The 22,583-nt window shown below is 35.3% G+C and overlaps 1 protein-coding gene and 1 long non-coding RNA gene across 4 annotated transcripts; both read right to left on the bottom strand.

Annotated features, from left to right (window-relative positions):
• Positions 1 to 6,513: 6,513 nt before the first annotated feature.
• Positions 6,514 to 10,172, bottom strand: LOC141633483 (uncharacterized). The gene is made up of 6 exons (XR_012538243.1): positions 10,055 to 10,172; positions 8,963 to 9,026; positions 8,341 to 8,511; positions 8,004 to 8,233; positions 7,684 to 7,761; positions 6,514 to 7,052 (listed from the first exon to the last, which is right to left on the bottom strand). It is a non-coding gene; the product is annotated as an uncharacterized LOC141633483 (long non-coding RNA).
• Positions 10,173 to 11,839: 1,667 nt separating this feature from the next.
• LOC141633481 (uncharacterized) lies at positions 11,840 to 20,451 on the bottom strand. Of its 3 annotated transcripts, XM_074445941.1 has the most exons (7): positions 18,950 to 20,451; positions 16,402 to 16,554; positions 16,170 to 16,311; positions 15,135 to 15,376; positions 14,507 to 14,680; positions 14,257 to 14,299; positions 11,840 to 12,041 (listed from the first exon to the last, which is right to left on the bottom strand). In XM_074445941.1, the coding sequence occupies exons 1-6, from the start codon at positions 19,421 to 19,423 to the stop codon at positions 14,258 to 14,260; spliced, it is 1,227 nt and encodes a 408-aa protein (XP_074302042.1). In that variant the 5' UTR covers positions 19,424 to 20,451; the 3' UTR covers positions 11,840 to 12,041; position 14,257. The 3 variants fall into 3 exon arrangements, with proteins under 3 accessions (XP_074302042.1, XP_074302044.1, XP_074302043.1); XM_074445943.1 differs by lacking the exon at positions 14,257 to 14,299 and having other exon boundaries at positions 18,950 to 20,448; XM_074445942.1 differs by lacking the exons at positions 11,840 to 12,041; positions 14,257 to 14,299 and having other exon boundaries at positions 14,338 to 14,680; positions 18,950 to 20,448.
• Positions 20,452 to 22,583: the final 2,132 nt, after the last annotated feature.

Genomic DNA, 22,583 nt, shown 5'->3' with positions numbered 1-22,583 from the left:
ATGGAAAATAAATCTTTTGTCAGTTGTGATTAATTATAATATAATTATTATATCTTTTGCATTATCTGTGTGGCAAAATTTATATCTTTTCGTACATATTAATATTTAAAGTATAAGGTGTTTTACAAAAGTTGGAGACTCTAAAATTGCCTGAAAAAAGCCTCTTTTATATACAGTGGTGGAGCTAGGGGGGCTAGCAGGGGCGGTCGCCCCCCCTGGCGGATGAAATTTTCGAAGTTTTTAGTTAAATTTTTCGAAATTTTTTTGGGGTGCCTTATGAAATTAGTCGTTCGCCCCCCCCCTAAAATTTTTCGCCCCCCCTAAGTTCAAATCCTGACTCCGCCACTGTTTATATATATACTAGATGCACGAGCCGTTTTGTAATAGGCTGTCGTCGTATATAATGTAGTAACCAATTTTTTTTTCATGGTCAGAGCTATATGCTACTTTGTTGTATGAGGTTTTACTATCTATGAGAGATTAATATTTTGAACAACTAATTGCAAATTTATTATTTTATTATGTTCCAGTTCTAATTTTAATATAAGAATTTTAATAAGATAACGTTGACCCTTATGTACAGTCTTATATATTAGTTTGAGATTGTTGTATATTAACTAAAATGGCCTTCTCTTATGGTGTTACTATAGACCAGAGACTAAATAATGTTCTATTTTTAAGTGAGTTCTGTTAAGAGGTGAATGATTTGGATTTTAGGTTAACTGCCTTTAATTAGATGGTAAGCTTATAGTATTTAAATTCTCACATATGCTTGGAGCCTTGAAAAAGATGGTGTCTATTCAAATCAAAGGGTTTTAAGTTTAAATATAATCTCTTTTATATGTAGATGTTAAATACATATTTGAGGTAGATCTGATCGTTTGCGGGCTTGGGCCAGACACGGGCCGGGCCAACCTGAATTAAAAGTGTCTGACGGGCCTATTTTTCCTATCGGTATCCACTATAACATGCTTATTGAAGTTGTTCATACCCGTCCGATATAAGTTAGCGGGTCTGGCCATGGGCCGCCGCGCTTTAAAATATAGAAGACACGGACTAAAAATGATATATTAGCGTACCAAAAATCGAACAATATACTACGTCTTTGTGCTACATATTACGTCCGCATACCGACATTAGTTGGTTTGAGGCATAATAAATTGCCCAAATTGATAATACAACAATTTGAGTGTTATTTTTCCTTCTTAATTTAATCGGGTGTTGGATTGTTACATGGACCTTGGTTAATTAATTAGTTTGGTAAATCATTTTAAGAAAGTAAAAATACATTATAAGCTATTAGCGTGCCTAACGGGCTGTCCACGAACATTTTTATTTAGACCATACCCGCCCATTAATTTAGCGGGCCGAGTTTTCCATGTCCATTAACCATTAATTTTAAAAAATTTTGTGACCAAGCCCGCTTAAGTATCGGGCCGGGTTGGACGGGCCAGCCCGGAGATGATCAGCTCTAATTTGAAGGCATATCAAACTCTTTTGCTACTATTATTACCGTATATTACTTTTATTCTATTTAGACACTCGAGCCGGAGGTTCCATTGTTTTTGTTTTGTTTTTGAGAGTACGTGAACTTCTATAGTTAGTTATAGGGACACCATCTTATTTTTTAGTATCCTGATATCAATTATTTGCCTCAATTCATTGCTCAAAAGTCTTTCGTATAAGATAGACTCTACGTAATCGAACTCACATTAACAAATTTATAAATCTCAAAAGTAGCAATTTATAAATTGCTTACACCAAAGAATTATTATATGCTAATTTGTGAAATCATACAAAGTGGTCATACGAAATTCCTATGAAGTGGTGACGGTCCATTTATATAAAACGTATACCATATCTTTACGCCTTATCATTATTGACCAAAATAAAACAATATCCCAAAATTCTTCTATGACTATGATTTGCATGAAAAGTGGAACACCGTACTATGCTTTACTTTGTTGTACTATGCTTTACTTTGTTGTAAAAATTAATTTAATAAATAGCTTAATTTGTTTTCCAGAATCGTATGTTATGGGTGACATGGTGAGTGGAAAAACCTTGAGATAAACAAATAATAGGGTAAGATTAATGAGAAAAGCATGAAAAATCTCGACTATTTACACAATTAATCTTATATAAGCTTCCTTCTATATGATTAAACTAATAACAACTACCATATTCACGTCAAATTCTTGACATAATTGGGATGTTATCAAATGCTTGTCGTCTCTATTTCCGCAAAAAATCCAGCTATAATAACAAACTAGTTTTAAACCCGTGCAAAATTGCACGGGTATGTATTTGGGCCAGTATAATGTGTTTGGATGTATATTTGTTTTTGCATTTCTATTGTACTTATCTAGTTGATCTAAATCTACTATCTACATATTTTATGTTTAAATTTGTTACAAACACGTGTTCACATACACTGGTTTATAAGGAAATAACGTAATCTACTCTTGTAAATAAAATTTGCATACATAAAAAACTTTACATCCGGATAAAAGAAATATAATCTAATAATCAACTTTAACGTATGCAAGTTATTCTAAATTGAAAAATTTCATGATACACTACATTAGTAGTCGTAGTGGAAGTACGCATATCTGAGTCACAAATTAGAATTTTCAAGCCTTCTTTTCGGGTGATCTTGGAAAGTGCGACATAAAGCTGACCATGACTAAACACTGGTTTTGAAAGATAGATGTTGACCTGAGATAAAGACTGTGCTGCCCTTAATTTATCGTGTTGTTATTATTAAAAAAATATTTATTACAACAATTGCGAATTATTTATTATAAAAAAATTTAATCACTTGTAAATTAAATTAAAATTTATTTGTTTTTTTACAGTAAAAAAAAAATTTAAATTTGCTTTAAATTCTAGTTAAAGACTAAATTAACTCGGTTGCCTATCATTATCACCTACCATTTTCGGTGTGCGCGGCTGATAGTTAAGTTGCCGAGTTTTATATTCCAAGTATATACTCCGTCATAATTGATTTTTTAAACAAAAATTTTTGTACCATGTAGTTTAAAAAATTATGTTGTGATGTTGTTGCTGCATGGTACAATAATATTAACCAAAATACATGAATATTTTATACTCCAAGTAAATACTCCGTCAAGATATATTTTTTAAACAAAAATTATTGTACCATGTAGTTTTAAAAAATTATGTATGTAATTCATTTGCGTTTTATGTTTGATCCCGTATATAAATGTAATTCCTTCTTGAAATTATATAATTTTATTATTATGTAATTTTGTTTTAAAATTTATGTAATTCAATTTCATTTACCCGATTTGTAATTCATTCTGCGTATATGTTATTAATTTTATTTATACGGAATGTATAAAATTATTTCATAAAATTATTTCATAATATTATTCCATAGAATTTGTTGTAAGACGGAATTTATCGCATGTTTGAAAAGACGGAAATATGAAGAAATAAATACATTGCACACTCACGGGTCCCACCATAACATGAATTTCCAAAAAAAAAACATGCATTAATGACGTGGCGCGCTGAGGATTGAGTATTGTCTTTTGTATTAATATAGATAAGATTAATGATATTTGACATGTTAGACCTTGAGTGTACATAAATTGCAACATTTTATGTAATTGTCATATTTTAACTTATGTTTTAACATAAGTAATTAAAATAGGAAAAGGAGATATGAATATGAATTGGGTTGGGAAGAGAGGGTAATTAAATAGAATAGGAAACATGGGAGGGCCCGCATGTAGAAACTCAACAACCAATTAGAAGTCAAGAAAAATTTTGGCTTTTATACTATGTAGATTGTACAACAAATATTAATTTGCAAGGTAGCTAAGCGTCATATTACGGTGGATGCGAGTTTTAGTGCTTGTGGGCAAGACTTTGAGGACTGTAGTCACGCTTTACTGGACTGACGTGAGATTGCGGAGGTTTGGAGGCAGAGTGGATTCCAGGAGTTAATTGACCGGTCACCACGTAGTGGGTTTGCACATCAACTTGACGGTGAGAATCGATGCCTCTTTCTGGCTAGTTTGTGGGCTGCTTGGAGCATACGAAACAGTAACGACCCACCTTCTCCCCCTTCACAGATTATCCATGATTTCATAATCACTTTCTGGCAAGACTATCGTATCTATGCGGCATCGATATGGACTAATAGTTGTCAGGTGCGTAATAATCACAGTAAAAGATGGCTCCCACCTCCGAAAAGCTTTCTTAAGATCAATACAGATGCATCAATTTTTGAAGGAGCCGAGGTTGGTTTGGGGATGGTTGATCGTGATAAATATGGCTCAATTGTGGTGGTGGCGGGATGTAGAGTACCGGCTGGCTGGACCGTCGATGTAACTAAAGCTGTCGCTGCGGGATTCAGCATATATAGAGACGTAAATCAAGGATAACATGGAGAAAAACATACTATAATGAAAATATCTGGCAAATTGAAATACGGAAACAAATAATAGAAGAACACACCATAATTGCAATTACGAAGGAGCAAATATATATACACACATAAATAGGATGTCATATTACACACATAAATAGGTTGTCATATGTACATAGGATTGTATGATGTAGTGGTTTCTTTCGAGGTAGAGTTTTACCTTATCTCCTATTTCAATTACTTCCTCCATTCAACTCCACTCTACCACTTTCTTTTTTCACGTTTGTCAATACGTGTTTTACGCGCTAAATATCATTAGTTACGTATTTGCAAAAATTATAAAAATTAGATATTTTTAATGTAGTCGTAAAGACGAATCAAACAAGATCACACATGAATATATTTCCACTTACGTATCGAGAGAAAATCGAAATTGAATATACAATTATGAATAGTGTATAAAAGAGAAATATGTAGAGTGGAGTTGAATGGAGGAAGTATATATCTATTACTTATTTAATAATTAAGTAGTTTGTAAAGAGTGAACTCTTTGTAATCGCTCGAAAGAAGCTTCCTTTAATAATATAAACTAGATTTAATGCCCGTGCGATGCACGGGCCTGTTTGTAATGCACTGTAGTACATAATGCAATAACCAAGAATGTTTCAAGAATCGCAACCATATGTTACTTTGTTTCTGCGGTGTTCTACACTTCTACCGATGTATAAGATTAATGTTTTCATCAAGTAATTGCTAATCTTTCTACTCCTCTATCCCAGTGAACATTTTACACTTACTTTATTTCGCGAGGGGGAAATAAAGCAATTGTAATTAACTGGGGCAGAGAGAGTATATTAATTTGAGATTTTTGTATATTAACTAAAGTGGCATTTCACTTACTATTGTCGCAGATACAAAAAAAAAAAACAGCCTTATAAAACATTCAACCATGTACTAACATGCCTTTTTTAAGTTAAACTTGGATTCATCTATGGTGTGTAGTACTACTACAACACTAACAACTTCTAAAATACTTATATTTTGATTGATTCCTATCCATGAAGATTATTTGATTACATATCAAATTGTTTGTTTTAAAATCCTGTAATTCATAAAACTCAAACTCGGATCCTTACCGTTCTAATATTAGTTGAAAGTTTTTTCTTTTTTAACTTTTATATGGAATCACTCCGAGAAAGTATTTAATTTAATTTAGGAATATAATAATTCAAATTATATTTTCCAGTGGTGTACTCATAATGGAATTAATCTCCTCATTAAATAATAACAATATCATGTTCTGTTTTAATAGAAAAGACTTGCGAACTGATGGACTATCACCAAGTATTTCCATTATCCAATTATTTATTTACCTTTTTAATTCTTTGTGAGAGGTATTCTAGTAAAGGCAAACAAATAATTAGAACCATGTAAGTAATAATTAACAAATTGTACTTGTGTGTTTTAATCAATCGTACTTGTACTCTAAAATGTGATTGAAGAATATGCTTTTGTAACTCAACACCTCAACAATCTCATGTAATATTAGTATGAAAAATATAAGCATAAAAATGATATAGGTGGATGAAAATAGACATATAGTAGTCAAATACTAACACGCTGAAAGACAAAAATCTCTATTATTTACCAATATAAGAGAATTAAGTAAAAGCTAATCAAGATATACTCGCTCTGTTTCGGTCATTTGTTTTCTTATTCTATTTTGGGGTGCCTCAGTTATTTGTTGTACTTTCTTAAAAGTAATTTGATCATTCACACCCAATTTGTAGCACTTGTTATTTAGTTATTGGCCCCTTCTCTTTCCTTGATCCTTATGCCAAAATCAAAGGACAACAATTAACATGGACGAAGGGAGTATATCGTATATTTGACGATTAAATAAAATCATTAACTTTTATTTTGTTGTTTGGTACATCGACAACTGGGTACTTGAACCGATCAGTTGCTTCACGTAAAATGAAGCTAAAGTTATTAGCTCATTAACACACTTATAAGCAACCTATATAAATTTAGTAATGATTACTTCATAATTCTCATGTTTTAACAAAAACAAAAGCACTCTTTGTCAATAATTCTTTGGCAAAATAATGAATGAACTAGTGTAACACCCGTGAAAATTCACGGGATTGTGTTAATATTTTTAAATAAATTTTATCTCACAAATTTTATCTGAACCGATGAGCTAAACTAAATATAAGAAAATTGTGGTGCGCTCCAGAGAAACCACGCACGTATTAATTCGCAATACGCACCCTATGTTAGCGAATTAGGTAACCCTGACTCGGACCACCATATTAGCATATTACAGTATACTAACATAAACAGGGCTTGGCAGAACGCCCTAAGCAAAGTGTCTTCCATATACTCACGGGCACCCAAAGCAACAAAACACAGTGAACACTTATACCATCTATTCAAGGAGATGCAGCAGTCTGAGTTCGAATCTTTCGTTTTTGCAGCAAAAACAAAAAGAATAGAAGTCACTGCTTGTCCGCTCTCATTAAGCATGCGCAATTCTTGTTATTGGAACGTCAGCATTATTCGTCACTATGCTGCTTTCCAACTTGTAATTTAAAACATACATTAGTCTGAAATCAAGTCTTCTGTGTGTGTAGAAACAGCAGCACGCCTCCTGAAAGAAGAGTGGGCAAATATTTCCTAGTTAGTCTTGGTATTAATACCCTGTAATACGTCAATCTTTCCTTTGTGCACACTCGTATTGTAGTTTTTTCGATCCAATGCATTAACTTAATGTCAAGGCCATACCCAAAAGGCAAAGCGCTGGCCAATTTAAAAGCAACATAAAGGGTTTAATATAACAACCAGGCGCAGACGCCTTTTGGGTAAGTCACACATGCTCAGCATATGCAGATGTTGGCTAAATTAACTTGTAAAATATTCAGGGAATCGGTATTCATGAGTCATGACCTAGATTCGAAAACATCAGCATCAAAACAGGTCTTGTTTACCCATAAAGAAATGTTCCCCTCCTAAATGACATTGCAGGCCCCAAAAATATGAACAGTTTCTCTGGAGCGCACCACAATTTTCTTATATTAAAAAACAAATATCAGTAAGGCCCTGAGATAATAGATACACCACAGCTGAGAACTGTGGACTATTCATCATAGCTTCCTAGAATCTGTTATAGAGAATTAAAGTCGAAACTCGAAATTACTCGAACTACCACATCAGTTGTGATGGTTTATATTTAAAAAAAAAACAGCGTAAAGGAAAGAGGAAATAGAAGATTGACCATGTACCTTTCATAAATTCCAGAGCAACTTTAAGCTTTTTCAATAGAACATGTCCTCCAATGAAGGGATCTCCCCAAGTTTCGCCTGAAATCAAGAAAAACATGTCTAAATATGAGATGTCCTTAAATGTTTTATTTGCTTGTACGATAGAAGAACTGTGATGTTACCTCATCCGATAACATGACAGCAGCAGACAATTCTTATCAAAGGCAAGATCTCTAACCGAAAGGCATAATGGGGTGCTAAAGAATTGGGTGTTAAAGAATCATTTATAAAAGCAAATCAAATATGCAACAGATTTTCCAGAAGTTCGCAGAAAAAGCTACCTCTAAATCAATCAATATTTTCTAGAGTTTCACAATCCAGCGCTACAATGGATGCCAAGCCCTTTGTTGAAGCAGCCATCTCCATCAGTTCCAACTTCAAATCTTTCATCTTCAATAAGTTCCGTTGATTCTTTAGCTAGCCTGCTTGCAACTGCTCTATCATTTGCAGCTTTCTGTCTAGCTGCTTCTCTTCCTCTACGAAGTTCTTCTTTTTGCCTCATTTTCTCGGCCTAAGTCAGTTCACAATTATAAGATATCCCCAGTAAACCGTAAGCCGTAAGCCGTAAGCCGTAAGCCGTAAGCCGTAAGCATAACCTTGATGACAGAATAAGCTTACCCTTTGAGACTCCTTTAACACATATATATTTCTCTCTACGTTCCATTTCATGCTTTTGCTCCCTCTGGTATCGTTCTTCTCGCAATCTTTCATGTTGCAGCCTCTCTCCTTCTTTTCTGCATTCTCACCTTCTCGGGCTTGCCTCTCCACTTCTTTTCTCATATGTCCTCTCTTAATACACAAAAAACCAATGAGCTAATGATGACATAAATCATAATGTAAGGGACTCAATAACACTACCGATCAAGAAGTCTACATTACCTTCCGCCTCAGAGTATCCATTAATAATAATTCATAATAACATAGATAATAGTCATAACATCGATAGTAGTCATCTGAATAGCGGAGTACAGAAGACAAAGAGACAGACACCAATTGCCACAACACACCAAATTCGCCGCATTCAATTTTTATTAGTTGAGTTAAAAAGTTCCCATTCATAATTAAGTGATTACTTAATTAGTAAAAAGTTTTTAAAACTATTTTGATATACTATAATAATAAGCACTTAATAAGAAAATAATAAGCACTTAATTATGAATCACAAAATTTAAATACTCATAACAGGTTCGAATTTCAAAGGAAGTAAAAATTCAAATTCATATTTGAAAGTAAAGAATACCTCAATGATCTGGTCCAACTCGTTGTTTAAAATTTGGTTAAATTGTGACTCACCCACTCCATCCCTGCATTCACAAATAGAACAAATTTGAAGCAAAATTATAAAAAAGGAGTCATAAGTCACTAATGGACAAATGTTTAACCACAGAAGGTCGGAGAAGATGGACAGATAAGATTGGTGTTATTGTGTAAATTCCGTGCTCAAAAAAATACAATTGATAGCTTACAAATAATAACAGGCATTAGTTCATCAAGAACTCAAGAACGTTTTTATTATTATACTCCCTATGTTAGCGAATATTATACATGACAACTCGGCCAACTCAACACACCGAGGACGCTGCAGTGCTCCACTGACAGTAGACGAATCTGGAGTGAGTAGCGTCCTCCTTGACAACATCGAGACAAAACATGTATATATACTATTATTTACCTGGGCATTTGGTTCCTTAGACCGTGGCTGTTACCATAATTGATACAGTAGATTGGGAAAAATGTCATCTTACCCTGCGCTGGCCACTTGCGCAAACATAAAGTAGTACATGTGCTCATCGAGGGACGTAAGCTCCGCCCAGTTACATTTAAGCAAGACAACAATTCTTACGTGGGTAAAAACCTTGACGTCAAGGACTCGCCGGTAACTTCCTGAAACCATACGTTGCCATATTTGCCGGCACAATCGAAATCCAAGAATATAACAGATAGCATGATTATTAGAGAATATTAGGAATATATGAACATAATGCCACACAAATGTGTATATTTAGTCAATAATCACCTCCACATAATTCTAATTATTCAAATTAATAACGCTTTCCTGCCAATTAACATCAAAATGATAGTAAATTAATCGGAAATCAACAAAACAACGCAAACCCCAATAAGATTAATAACTTCAATTGATAAATTGTACAAAAACAGGAGATCATGAACAAAATGCGATGGAATTGAGCACGATTCCTAAACTTGATAACTCTAAGAAAAGACGGAAGCTTTGTTGAACCGTATCAATTATGAAACAAATACTAAAACCCAAATACAGAAAACCTTTTCAAAAAAAAAAAGAGGCCAAAGGGTCGTGTAGAAATCAAACCTCGACGGTAGTAGTGGTAGTCACTGGTTTAGGGAGTCAGCAAGGGGATTTGCAAGATTGGGAGTGTTGATTAGAGCTTCTTTCTCTTCTTCTTCTTGTGATGTAGTTGAAATAGCAGCTGCTCAAAATATATAGTTGGTACAAATACAATTAATTGTAAAAAAAAAAAACTCAATATAAAGGTAATTATATTTGTGTCTTGCGCTTCACTCGCCGACATTACGGATTCACCTAAATGATGATCCGTCACGACAATGACAGATTAATCGGCACTGAATCTTCCCTATCTGCCGTGGAGTAGATGAATTGCTTTGTAAGAATTGATTTTAGTAGTCAACCGAAAAGTAGTAGTGGGGTTGAAGTATCAAATTCCAAAACAGTAGAGAGCCGTCAGAGCAAACTCAAGCAACAACAATGGCGATGCTCTCTTCTTCAACATCTTCATCTCTGTTTTGAGTAGATAAATTGCTTTGATTTTTCAACAACGGTGAAAGTGTATTGATAAGAGTGTTATGGAGTAATTTGATCAGTCAACAATGTATTGATATTTGTCTGTCAAGAATGCCATGTGAATTGGGAAAAGAGGAGAAGTTATTGTGGTACAATATTGGGAAATGGTAAAAGGTTGGAAATGTACTTTACTATTTAATTGGACGTCAGATTTAACGCAAATTCTTATTTGTGACGGAGGGTATCCGTCACAAACAAGAGACGGGTACCATATTGTCTCACAAAAAACCCATAAGGGGTGAGAGAAGGAGCACATGGAGTGGGTGTCCACCTTGTCCCCTCTACCCATTTCCACTCACAAAATACCCGTCGTAAGATCCGACCCGTCACAAGGGAGACCTACTGCAGATTTAATTGCCCTTGGTTTTGTTTTTTTTTTTTTTTTTGTTTTGTTTTTTTTTTTTTGTTTTGTAAACTTGCTGATGTGGCCATATTGCAAAATCGTGATTGGCTCAAACAAAATTGATTTTGTGAGGTTGAATGTGAGGGCTTCATTGCCTTAATTCTCAAAGGAGGTTGTGCCACCTCAGCAGTTTTACATTATTCTTTTATATATATAATGATTAAGTAGGGCACGCTGAGATTAAAGTCATGTCGTAGTAGAGTCTTTCATAACGTAAAAATTTGTAGACGACATAACTCTAAGTTATAAAGAGGGTGATTTTGTCTTACTCCTTAGCTTCATCCGTTTCTCACAACACTTTTATCAATGAACATGACGGGTATTAAACGTAAAAACCCATGTCATTGTCACATTTCGTCTAATGAAAATTATATTTGACCTATATTTCGCTCACAATCAAAATTACTCGTCCCACTATCCGTTTGACATATCGAATCATATGATCTTCAAATTATATCGCCTGCTTGAATTATTATGGGAGTGACTTTTTATCTCATAGCTGTTGGAAAATGCATATTAGTGAGTACGTATAGTGGTTAGCGTGTTTAAAACACACGTCGTCCATCAGAAATTTATGTTTTTTAATTACAAATTGACAGAAATAATTTTTTTGGGTGATGAATTGTAGAATAATCTTGAATGAAAGAATTAAGTCCATAATACCTCTTAACTTACAATTTCCAACAATCTCGTACTTTTTTATGTAAGTCAAGATAGCAAGAGTTAGTTTATCTGTTCATAACAACACTCAAAAACAGTAAAAGAAATACAATGTAAGTCACTATTTTATTTGCCACTCGATGCTTAAAAACAGTAAAAAAAGAATACTCCAAATAAATTTTTATAAGGCGAGTTTTACTCTGAAACGGATCTAAGTATAACCATATTTTGTTTTTAATATAACAACATTGGTTAGAAAGTTACAATGCATATTAAAAACTCGATTTAAACAATTTACTTGTCACTATGATAATCAAATAACAAAGTAAATAAATTTAAGAAGCAATAACCTTCATTATTAACTTCATAATACATCTTTTATCATATGAGCCACGATCATATCATCAATTATACCTGCATGGATAAGGCAAATAGTGTATTAGAGAAACTTCACGCAACATGAAAATTAGTGGGGAAGGGGAGGGGATGGGGGGATTTGCAGAACAACGTAGTTGGGGTTTTTGTAATATTTATAGTGGAAACTCAATAAATTACTTTCAAAGACCTAGTGTCCTTGTTAAACAAGTCTTATGTAAGAATCCTCTCAATAAAAGAAGTTTACTCAAAACCAAATTCTTGCCATTCTTGCCGGTTATATTATCCTCTATATTTTTCAATATTATTATAAGTTAGATTTATTCTAAGTAGTTTGCAAAAGGTGAAGACTCTATAATCGCTCGGAAAAAGCTTCCTTTAATAATATAGATAGATAGATATTGATTGATTTTAAAACCCGTATGTGTAATGATTTTGAGTTTGGTAAAGATGTACCCTCTTGATATTGATGATTACTTGAGAGAAAGCTTGTGGTTGAAACACGGTTGATTTGTCTTAAGACGAGAATTTAACTATCAGTTGAACGAAGTCAAGTCGGCATCCCTAGCTTTCAAACTTGATTTAAAGTAACTAAATTCAAATGAAAGTGGTTTAAACTGTATGTCCTACCTACACAACTCAACTCTACTAATCGATTGCATATTTCCATTTTAATTATCATAATGTTAAAGCATTTCATGAAAATGAATCTCTTTCACTTTTTGACCATATTTTTATGACATGAGTTGTAAAAGAATTTGCAATAATGCATGGTAATGCGACATACATACATATATAGACCCCATAATGCAACCATGATGATTGTCATTATTATCATAGAGTAATAGAGTATGTTTTTTTAGCAACATTCCAGCTCAGTTTCACATCACGCCTCTCTCTATACAACCACCCTACTAGAGATAGCACTCATGCATATAGGACAAGGTTTCCATCTAAATAGAGACACTTTAGGGGAGATGGAAAAACACAAATTCTCATTATAGACGGACACTATCCGTCTATACGTATAGACGGATACCATTTTCCCTCACAAAATACCCATTTGCCATAAAGTGGGAAACACATGGAGGGTGTCCCACCTTGTCCCCCTACCCATTTTATTAGAGGTCTTTACCCGTCTGTTTGCCCCACCCGTCTATTCCAAGACCTATTGATGGAAAAAAAGACCCTGGTTTAACGAATTTCATTATTTGGCCTAAAGACACACTTGGCGCGCCAAGACCTCGATCTTTTTGACTGAAACTAGCTGAATTAACTTAAGACTGAATTGAGCTAAACTGAGCTAGAAAGAACATGGGTTAAGTGACTTATTACATTACTTTCAAACAAACCCAAACAGGTCAAGGTGGTATAAGTCTAGGTCATGTCATTTTCCGTGTGTGATAAGTTTCGGTTCAAGGGAGATCATTTTGGTTTTTGATTTGTTTCGTGTCAAATTATTGTCATATCAAGTCCCGGTCGCTTTAGTGCAGTTCATTTCAAGTTGGGTCAGGTATGAGTCACTTCGAGTCGGTCAATGTTTCGGATTACTGGTTAAAAGAGGTAAAGCATTAAAAATCTGAGCAACTGTTGAAAGAGGTAAAGCATTAAAAGAGGGTAAAATGGAAACTAGCAACTGTTTCTACAAAGCTAAAAAATGTTTTGGAAGTTCAAATGATTTGATCTTATAAAGATAACTACTAGGTTCTTCCCCCTGGCACTAAACACAGTAAAAAGCAGCCACCCCTCGCTTTCATGGTTAAAAAAGTCAAGTGTAAACAAAGCGTGTTGAGTGTTGAATGTAGAAAGGAGTTGAACAAAAAGAAGAGACAAAACGGGTCGACGACTCTAGGGACAAGCTATAAAAGAAACCATTACCGACTAAAGGACCCATGGGCCATTGCCCAAAAGAGCCAAAACAAATCAACAATACCTATACTAAAGGCGGAAATGGGATCGAAAAGGAAATTATTTACTCCCTCTGGTCATTTGTTGTGCTTTCGTTTTGGCACAAAGACCAAGGAAAGCCGAAGGAGCCAATTACTAAATAACAAGTGGACCAAATTGTGTATGAATAATTAAATTGCTCTTCAAGTTCATTCTTAAAATAGAAACGACAACAAATGGCTGAGACACCCCCAAAATGGAATAGGACAACAAATGACCGGGACAGAAGGAGTACATTTTTTGTAAAACCGAAACTCCGAAAGTAACATTTTGTCTAGTTTTTAAACGTAACAATTTGAAAACATACCTCAAAGCTGGATGTGGTGATTCTTTAGGATAAAGTTGTTTGCCTGGAAATGGGAAGAAGATGTAGCATGCACTAGTAACATAATGTAATTTTCTAGTACATATTAATGCAACATATTACATAATTTTAGTATATTATATTCCAAACAAGAAATCCCAAAATTTGAGCACACTCAGCCACTCAGGCAGGCATATAATATTTCGACAGAAAAATCCTACTACAAATAAAGCTGGATGAGCTCATCACTCACCACAGATGGTGTAAGAACACCTAGGTCTGTGAACAGCAGGGTAAGATATTGAGGTGGGGTATAGTCTCGGGCAGACTTTTCGATCTCAACCTTGGATGGGACTGGCACACCGAAATCAATAGGGCGCAAGGCGGGAGCCATGTCTTTTTGGTCGAGAGGATAGAGGCGAGCAAACTGCAAGAGGAAAACATATGGAGGAGGATGCTTATCGAGAGTGCAGATTTAGATACATCAAACTTGGTCGTATAGGTGACCTAGACTCTGTGCTGAAGTTGCAAAAGCATATTCGTATGAGCAAATCCCGAGTCTAACATAATACATTAATCAGATCCAGGATTATAAGCAAGATATTGGCTGATAAGAGTCATCGAGCAGTGGTATTCATGACCAATTGCAAATTCATACACATGCTACTTTTCGGTTTAATTTTCTACACATATCAGGTAGATTTTGAAGCTCTTGTGGGAATATCAATGAATTTCACAAAAATTATAGATAGTGCGATTTAATATTAAAAAAAAGCTCAAAAAAGTTGTATGCAAAATAGAGAAAAAAATGATCACGAAAACTGGTTTGTTCAAGTAGAGACTAAAGAGCAAGGGAATAAGAGAGGGGAAAAATGGCATACCTTGTAACTTTCAGCAGCAACATATACTGGTTTATTCATGCTGTGCGCTACCAATGCAATCTGGTAAGTTCCCATCATGTTAATAATTCCTCCACTTTCAACCACGCCGTCTGCCCCAACAAAGACCATGTCAACTTCATCCATAGAATATGCAACTGCTGAGTCAATTAGGAGTTTTACAGGAACATTTAGCTTCGCCATTTCATTCGAGAAACGCAGCCCTGTCCTGTCCGGTCTTCCCTCTGCGTGTAAAACATTAGATAAGTTGGTAATGTGACGGAAACAGAACAAGCAAAAAAACCAAAGGCTACCATCAAAAAGAAAGACAGCCATACATGGACAGGGAGAAAGAGACGGTACTTCAAAAGCTGTGTGTCAGCCTATGTTACTTGCGCTCGGCTAAAAGTATTTGACAAAGGTTTGTGCCAAAGTACCGGATGGCTAATTTGGGGGACTTCTTCATATTTTGGCTTAAATGAGGTGTATGAGGGGCATACACACGTCTAAGTATTGAGTTTTAGACACAAGTACGCCAGGTAATATGAAGATGCCAGCCAAAGAGCGAAAGGGATATCTTGATGCATGTCACATAATTGAAATGCACACCTCATGACACAGTGTGCAAAATTTATACTCCGTATTTTTTTTGGGTGTAAGAAGAGGTTCTTTAATTTGTTAAATTACACTCTACCTATTGTTAAAAAATTATCAGATTAGCCAAAACAACATGCCACCAGAAAAAATCAAAGTAGACTAGCATGATAATGAACACACAGTCAACCAAAGTCTAACGAAACTGCCACGCAATGAAATACTTAATGAACTTGAAAGGAAAAAACAGAACCATTTGCAATTGTCGTAAGTAGATATCGAACACTGATCTCCCCTAGAGGAAGCTAGACTGATTCAGATTCTAACACTTGGAGTGTTGGACACTATTATGCTTTCAATTTAGTGAATTACACTTCGCCTTGAGGGAATATAGAAAAAAAAAACCAAAGGAACTTAAACAACGGTAATTGGAGGAAAGATAACCTGTGCAGAAAACCCGAAATGACTTTTTGTTTTGTGCTGCAGTCTTCAACACATCTAGAACAACTCGAGAGAAACCATGAACCAAAATGGTGCATCCATCAAATATGAAGTCTTGGCTAAGCATTGCTATAATTTTTCGTGCCTGCAGTATTAATATCAATTACTACATTTTTTTAGAAAGTGGCATCCCCTGACAAACAAACGTCTTTTCACTGGTTAATAGCCAACTAACCTTGTAAGATATCTCCCCAAACTTCTCAGCACGCTCCATCAAACGAGATCTAGCAGAATTGAAATCCTCATACTCTAAGGCTGATGTTCTGGTTACATATCGCATGAACAGATCACAAGCAGCGGTTAATGATATGGATGTTGCATCCCATGACTGTAATATAAGAAATAAAATCAATCAGAAAACCATACATGGCTCAATGAATTCAAGAAGAAAAAGCAAAATTGTAGCCATGAATACAGTTGAACAATACGGATGGTGGATCGAAAACACGCAATTACACGCATTTTTCCCGACATTACAAAATGTACAAACAAAAAAACTCTTGAGCCAAAAACATGCCGACATAGCCCCTTATTTCTATCAGAAACAGCGCTCCCAGCAAACCTATTCCAAAATACCCTCAAAGGCTATAGAACATTTCAGGCCTCATATAAGGCCTTTCAGATGAATATGAATCTTGACTAAAAAGCTCCTAGTTTTCCCTTGATATCAACTTCATTAAAATCAAATCGATAACAACAGCATTAAGCGACTAAGAAGACCTAGCGCATGGGTCATTCGAGTCAGATACAGCTTGTCTTGTGTATGGCTGCATTCAGGTCCGATGGGACACATTTCGATTATTATTATTGGGTCATTGAGGGGAAAATAACGGTTCTGTGTGAATCAAAATTTGGCTCAGTTCAGGTTTCCAGTCATTAAGATATACGTCAATTTGGGTCGGGCCAGTTTTGCCAAGTTTAGCAGTGACCACAATCAATAGGTTCAGAGCACATTATTCTCTCCTCATAACGAAGGCATACTTTGATGTTGGAAACAACATACTATAGTAACTTAAAACTATGAAAACTTTTCACACATTACATTTGTGTGCGAAATTATTTGTTGTTGTACACTTATACCTTCTACTTCCTACTTTAACACATTCCAATTTGAACAGCATCATCTCAGATTATCATCTTAAATGCGCCGAATTGTCAATGCTAGCATCGTCCAACATCTCATATCGCAAACCATTTCATCATTCTTTTTTCCTAAAGCTAACGCCTAACAGGTTTCAAACACAAGTCACGAGCTAACAAACTAACAACCTTCATTCATTCATCTTTTAAACAATTAAAATCACTACTCTCCACCTCAACTCACCATTCATAATCTTACTCCTATATCAATTTTACCTCAAACAAAAGTCCCTCCGTCCCAGTCAACTATTTCGCTTTCTATTCTCTGAGAAATATTGTAACAAAAGGTAAACAAATGATTGGTAGAGACGAAGTAGAAACACTTCTATCGAACAAACTAAATCCAACACAAAACCAAACAAACTATCACTACTTCGAACCAGCTCTCCCAGTGAACTCTTCCACAATATCTCAAATCCTCGAAAACATTTCATTATAAGGCCTTTCTGATGAACACAAATCTTGACTAAAGCTCCAAGTTATACCTTTACCAACAACATTAAAATCAAACTGATAACAACAGCACTAACAAGGCTTGGCAAACGGGTCATCAAGTCAGGTACTGGTCAGGTCAGTTCAGATACAAGTCATGTCGGTTACTTGGTTCGTGTTTGGATATGTTTGGATTGTCACTAGTAAGGATCAGTTCGTGTGAAAACAAAAATCGGTCAAAATTAGGTTTCAGATCATTTGAAACAATCAACTTGGGTCGGTTACTCGGTTTTGCCAAGTTTAGCATTGACCGCAATTAACAGGTTCAAACCACATATTTCTCCCCTCGTAAGACATAATCTGATGCCGGAAACAACATCACTACATGGTGTACCCGCTTAAACAGTTAAACCTTTCCTATACGACATTGATGTGAGTGAAATATTTGTTGCATGTATGTGTACCTCCCACTTCAACACATTCCCAACTGCCACAAACGCATCATCTCATCTCAATTGCACTGAAGCCCCAATGCATGCACGCAACCACTCCATCATTCTTTTAGCATAAACCTAACAGGTTTCAAACACAAGTCACCATTACCATACTTTACCCACTAAACTAAATACTCACCAGTTTACCCCAAACAAATACTCTGTCCATCCCAGTCAATTGTATTTGTATACCTTTTTATTCTTTATGATAGGTATTTAATCAAAGGCAAACAAATGATTGGTAAAGACGGAGTAGAAACACTTCTATCAAACAAACTTTACCCACTAAACTAACTACCTACCTTTATACATTCATCTTCAGAACAATTATAATCACACATCCTTGGACCTCATAACTTGCTACACAATCCTACACCAATTTACCCCAAAACAAATACTCCTTCCGTCTCAGTCAATTGTTTACCTTTCTATTTTTCGTGATAAATATTTTAATAAAACGTAAACAATCAAATGATCGGTACAGACGGAGTAGAAACATTTCAATCAAACAAACTACCACTACAATACTCCCTCCGTTCAAGCCAATTCCACACATTTCCATCAAAACACACCTCGTATATATCGAACAAACATATAAAATCGTACTAAACAGAGCTAATATTAAACATCAAATCAATTAATTTAAAAAAAATCAACCTTGAGAGAATCAGAAGCTTTCTTGAGCTCAATCTCAAGCTCCATCATAGTAGTAGCATCACTAAACCTAATAACCGACGCCAACGCTCGTATCGCTGCAACCGCCTCCGCTAAATCCGGCTGTTTCCTCCAACTATTAAACTCATCCACCACACTCTTCCCTTCCTTCCCCCTTCCTCCACCTACACCACCACCTCCTCCACCTCCGACGCCTTCATCCACCGTCGGTTCCGTCGTATCGCCGGAGACGGCGGCCTGAGCTTGTGTGAGCCAATCGCTAGTGACGACGGCGTGGTGCGCCGCCCTAGTTTGATAATACGCGGATAAATCAGGGTTAGGGTTTGGGAGGGAGATTTCTGTCATAGAGGTAGGAGGAGACGGAGAGTATGAAACGTCGTCGTATTGTTGTTGTTGGAGGTCGAGTTTTTTTTGTTGTTGGCTGTCGTAGATGAATGAAGCTGATCTTCCCCACATTTATTGCGGAATATGATTCTACGATTGATATTCGTTTTTTTTTTTTTGGAAGTAGTTTAGGTGTACTGATTTATTTTTTTGGAAAAGGGGAGTTGGAGTTTCTTTGTTGATGAGAATGAAGACGAGAGGATTAAGTTGAAGGTTGAGCAAATGAGTGTGAGCTGTGAATTGAGAATTTTGAGATTATGAAATTGGATGTATACTTGAATAGTGTTGGTAGAATGATGTATGTAGACACAATTTAGTGTTGGTATATATGTATCTCAACTTGACCCAATAAGGATGGCTCGGGATTTAAAAATGGTTTGAAAATTGTGATTGAACTTGACCCGACCTAAAAGTGACAGATAGCCCCAAATTGATTTAATAAAGACAAATACCTGACCCGAAATGACCCAAAACAGCCAATATAACCGACCCAAAATGATCAGATTTTGAGTGACTCGACCCAAAATAACCCGATCTGAAGTGACCAAACTCGATTAATTGTTGACTAGTAAATGACATGACCCAAGGTCTTAAACAGACCCAAATGACCCATTTTCCAGGTCTTGTCACTTATATAAGGGGGTGTTTGGTTAGAGAAAGGAAAAGGGAAAAGAAATTAGAAAGGATAAGAGAGGGAAAGGTAAGGGATTACCTAAAATTTAATTAGTTGTTTGATTACATCAAGAAAATGAAGTGTGGTGGTTTGTGGTTTGTTTTGGTGTTCGGATGGTGGTTTAGGTGGGGTGGTTGTGATGGTGGCGGTGGTGGCAGCTATGGAGTGGTTGTGGTGGTAGTGGTGGCATCATGGTGGTTGTGGCGATGGTATTGTGGTGGTTGTTTATGTGGGGTGGCTGTGGTGGTGGTTTTGGTGGTGGTGGTGGTGGTGGCGATGGCGTCCTGATGGTGACTGGTGCGGTGGGAGTCGCAACTCGCAAGTGTGGTGGTAGGTAAATAAGGTGGTTGAAGGGTAACAAGAGTAATGAAATCTTATACCTTGGAGGGTGAGGGTAAAGAATTAGATGGATTGAAGGGTAAGGAGAGGAATTTCATTATCTTTGTTTGTGTCAAACAAACACCCACAAAGGAAATTAATAACTTTGTTACCCTTTCTCTTTCTTATAGACCTCCAACCAAACGCCCCCTAAATATCTTTGTTTATCGGTTAAGATTAGGACTTGATTGTTTTACTGTTGTGTACTTGTATTTTCCTTACGTCATTAAACACTACTCGTATATGAATATAGTGGATGGAGTATATCTTTGTGAATTAATAGAATGAAGGGAGCATGTTACAAAGTAGCAGAATATGATTCGCGTCACTCGTACAAAATTAATTAAATAAATAAAGAGGCATGTTAATACTGAATGACTCGTCTCATTATATAAATATCTTATTTTGTGAATTTGATTTTCGTCCTCCCATCAATCCAAAGTAGGACGGTGGTCCTCAAAAATTAGTAGGAATTATGCGAGATTAGTCATATCCGTGTGTTGGGAACATGTTGGACCATGCTAACCCAACAACATACGGAGTATAACCCAAGTTTATAAGTCCAGAATTCAAGTTATTTTTATATTTTTGTTGAAATGTATCATTAAACTCAAGAAATCAAGTTCAACTACTAACAGCCTACTACAATTCATACATTCTAAGTGATACATCACCATTTTCTAACTACTACCAGCCTACTACAATTCATACATTCTAAGTGATACATCACCTTTTTCTAACTACTAACAGCCTACTACAATTCATACATTCTAAGTGACTTTCCTATTACGCAATGGCGGATTTATGAACAACATTCCGGGATCCGGGAACACCGGAAACAGAATTTTTTTGGCTTATTTTGTCTAATTTTCAGGCTAAAAAAGTAAATTTATAACTTTTTTTTTTATGTATATATAGATTTTAAATATTAATTAGGACCCTAGAAACAAGTTTTTCTGAATCCGCCACTGCTATTACGTACATTAAATTATGCCATGGGTATAAATTAAAAGTCCTTATATAGTCAGTAAAACATTCGAGAATTTATGAATTTATAATATCTCATTATACCTAGGGAAAAATAAAAATAACAATGCAACAGAAGAGTGTGTATTACTGTACTAGTATAGATTCCGTACAATTTGTACGGTTTTTTTCTAGGTAAAGATTTTAGAAAGTATAGCAATTATGGTGAATATATAAGACCATTTTATAAAAGTAAACAATCTATTTGCATTAGTCTTGAAAAATAATTAAACAAATTAGTGAATATAATTAAAAAATTTAAGATATATGTATGTAAAATGTTAACTAGTTCTTTTATCCGTGAAATTCACGAGACATTTTTATTTTATAGTATGTTTGACGATGTGGAGAAATTTTTTAAGAGAGAACATTGTTTACACGGTGGATCATGTATTTAGTTTTAGTCATTGTAGTCTATATGTACCATTGTCAAAAATAGGCTCAAATTTACGCATTATATTTGTTTGAGTTTTACTTAGACGATAGATGTGCAACTTATAATATTGTGTTCTTAATTGTTTTCTTTTGTATGTGAAGTGCTTGGAGAGCTCTAAATACATTTTTTTTTTTTGTTGAAATCAACTGCCCGAGGGCCTTACTCAATTAATAATTTGTCAAAACGAACAACAGAGTTTGCAGACGATGGTAAACCATCATCCCATACAACTTTACCCATAACACGAGGGAAACAATGAGCTAAAGCATGAGCTACACAATTATTAGTACGAGATTGATATGAGTAATGAAACGGATGTGGCTAATGTGGCTACCCATGGTTCGTTGGGTCATAATTTGTTGGCAGAAGGGTTGTCGAGTCCGAATGCGCGGTTCATAAGTTTGGTCACATGCTTTGGATTCCTCTAAGTACAATGCTTTGGATTCCCCTAAGCACAATGCTTGGGATTCCCCTAAGCACAAGGATTGTGCAGGACAATCAAGTTCCACTTCCACTTTATTGTGTCAATAAAGGGTGATTATTACCCTACTTAGTGAGTGTCATAATTAGCTAGATTAATTTTATCTTTAAAGGTCTTTTATTTGCTTTGTACGGTTGTCACCTTAAGGCTATTTATAGTCTTGAGATTGTAGTTCTTATTGATTCAGAAATCATACAAAAATCAGTCTTGCTTGTCGGCAATTCTCTTGTTAATTATT

The sequence above is a fragment of the Silene latifolia genome, chromosome Y (assembly GCF_048544455.1).
Source record: "Silene latifolia isolate original U9 population chromosome Y, ASM4854445v1, whole genome shotgun sequence".
NCBI lineage: Eukaryota > Viridiplantae > Streptophyta > Magnoliopsida > Caryophyllales > Caryophyllaceae > Silene > Silene latifolia.
This window is presented reverse-complemented; position numbering and strand designations above follow the sequence as displayed.

Coding starts and splice junctions, on each gene's coding strand:
- LOC141633481 (XM_074445941.1), bottom strand. CDS start 19,423: ATGTGGGGAAGATCAGCTTCATTCATCTACGACAGCCAACAACAAAAA. Junction 14,681..15,134: donor TTGCTGCTGAAAGTTACAAG/GTATGCCATTTT, acceptor TTCCTCTTGCAG/TTTGCTCGCCTCTATCCTCT. Junction 14,300..14,506: donor GTGTTCTTACACCATCTGTG/GTGAGTGATGAG, acceptor TCCCATTTCCAG/GCAAACAACTTTATCCTAAA.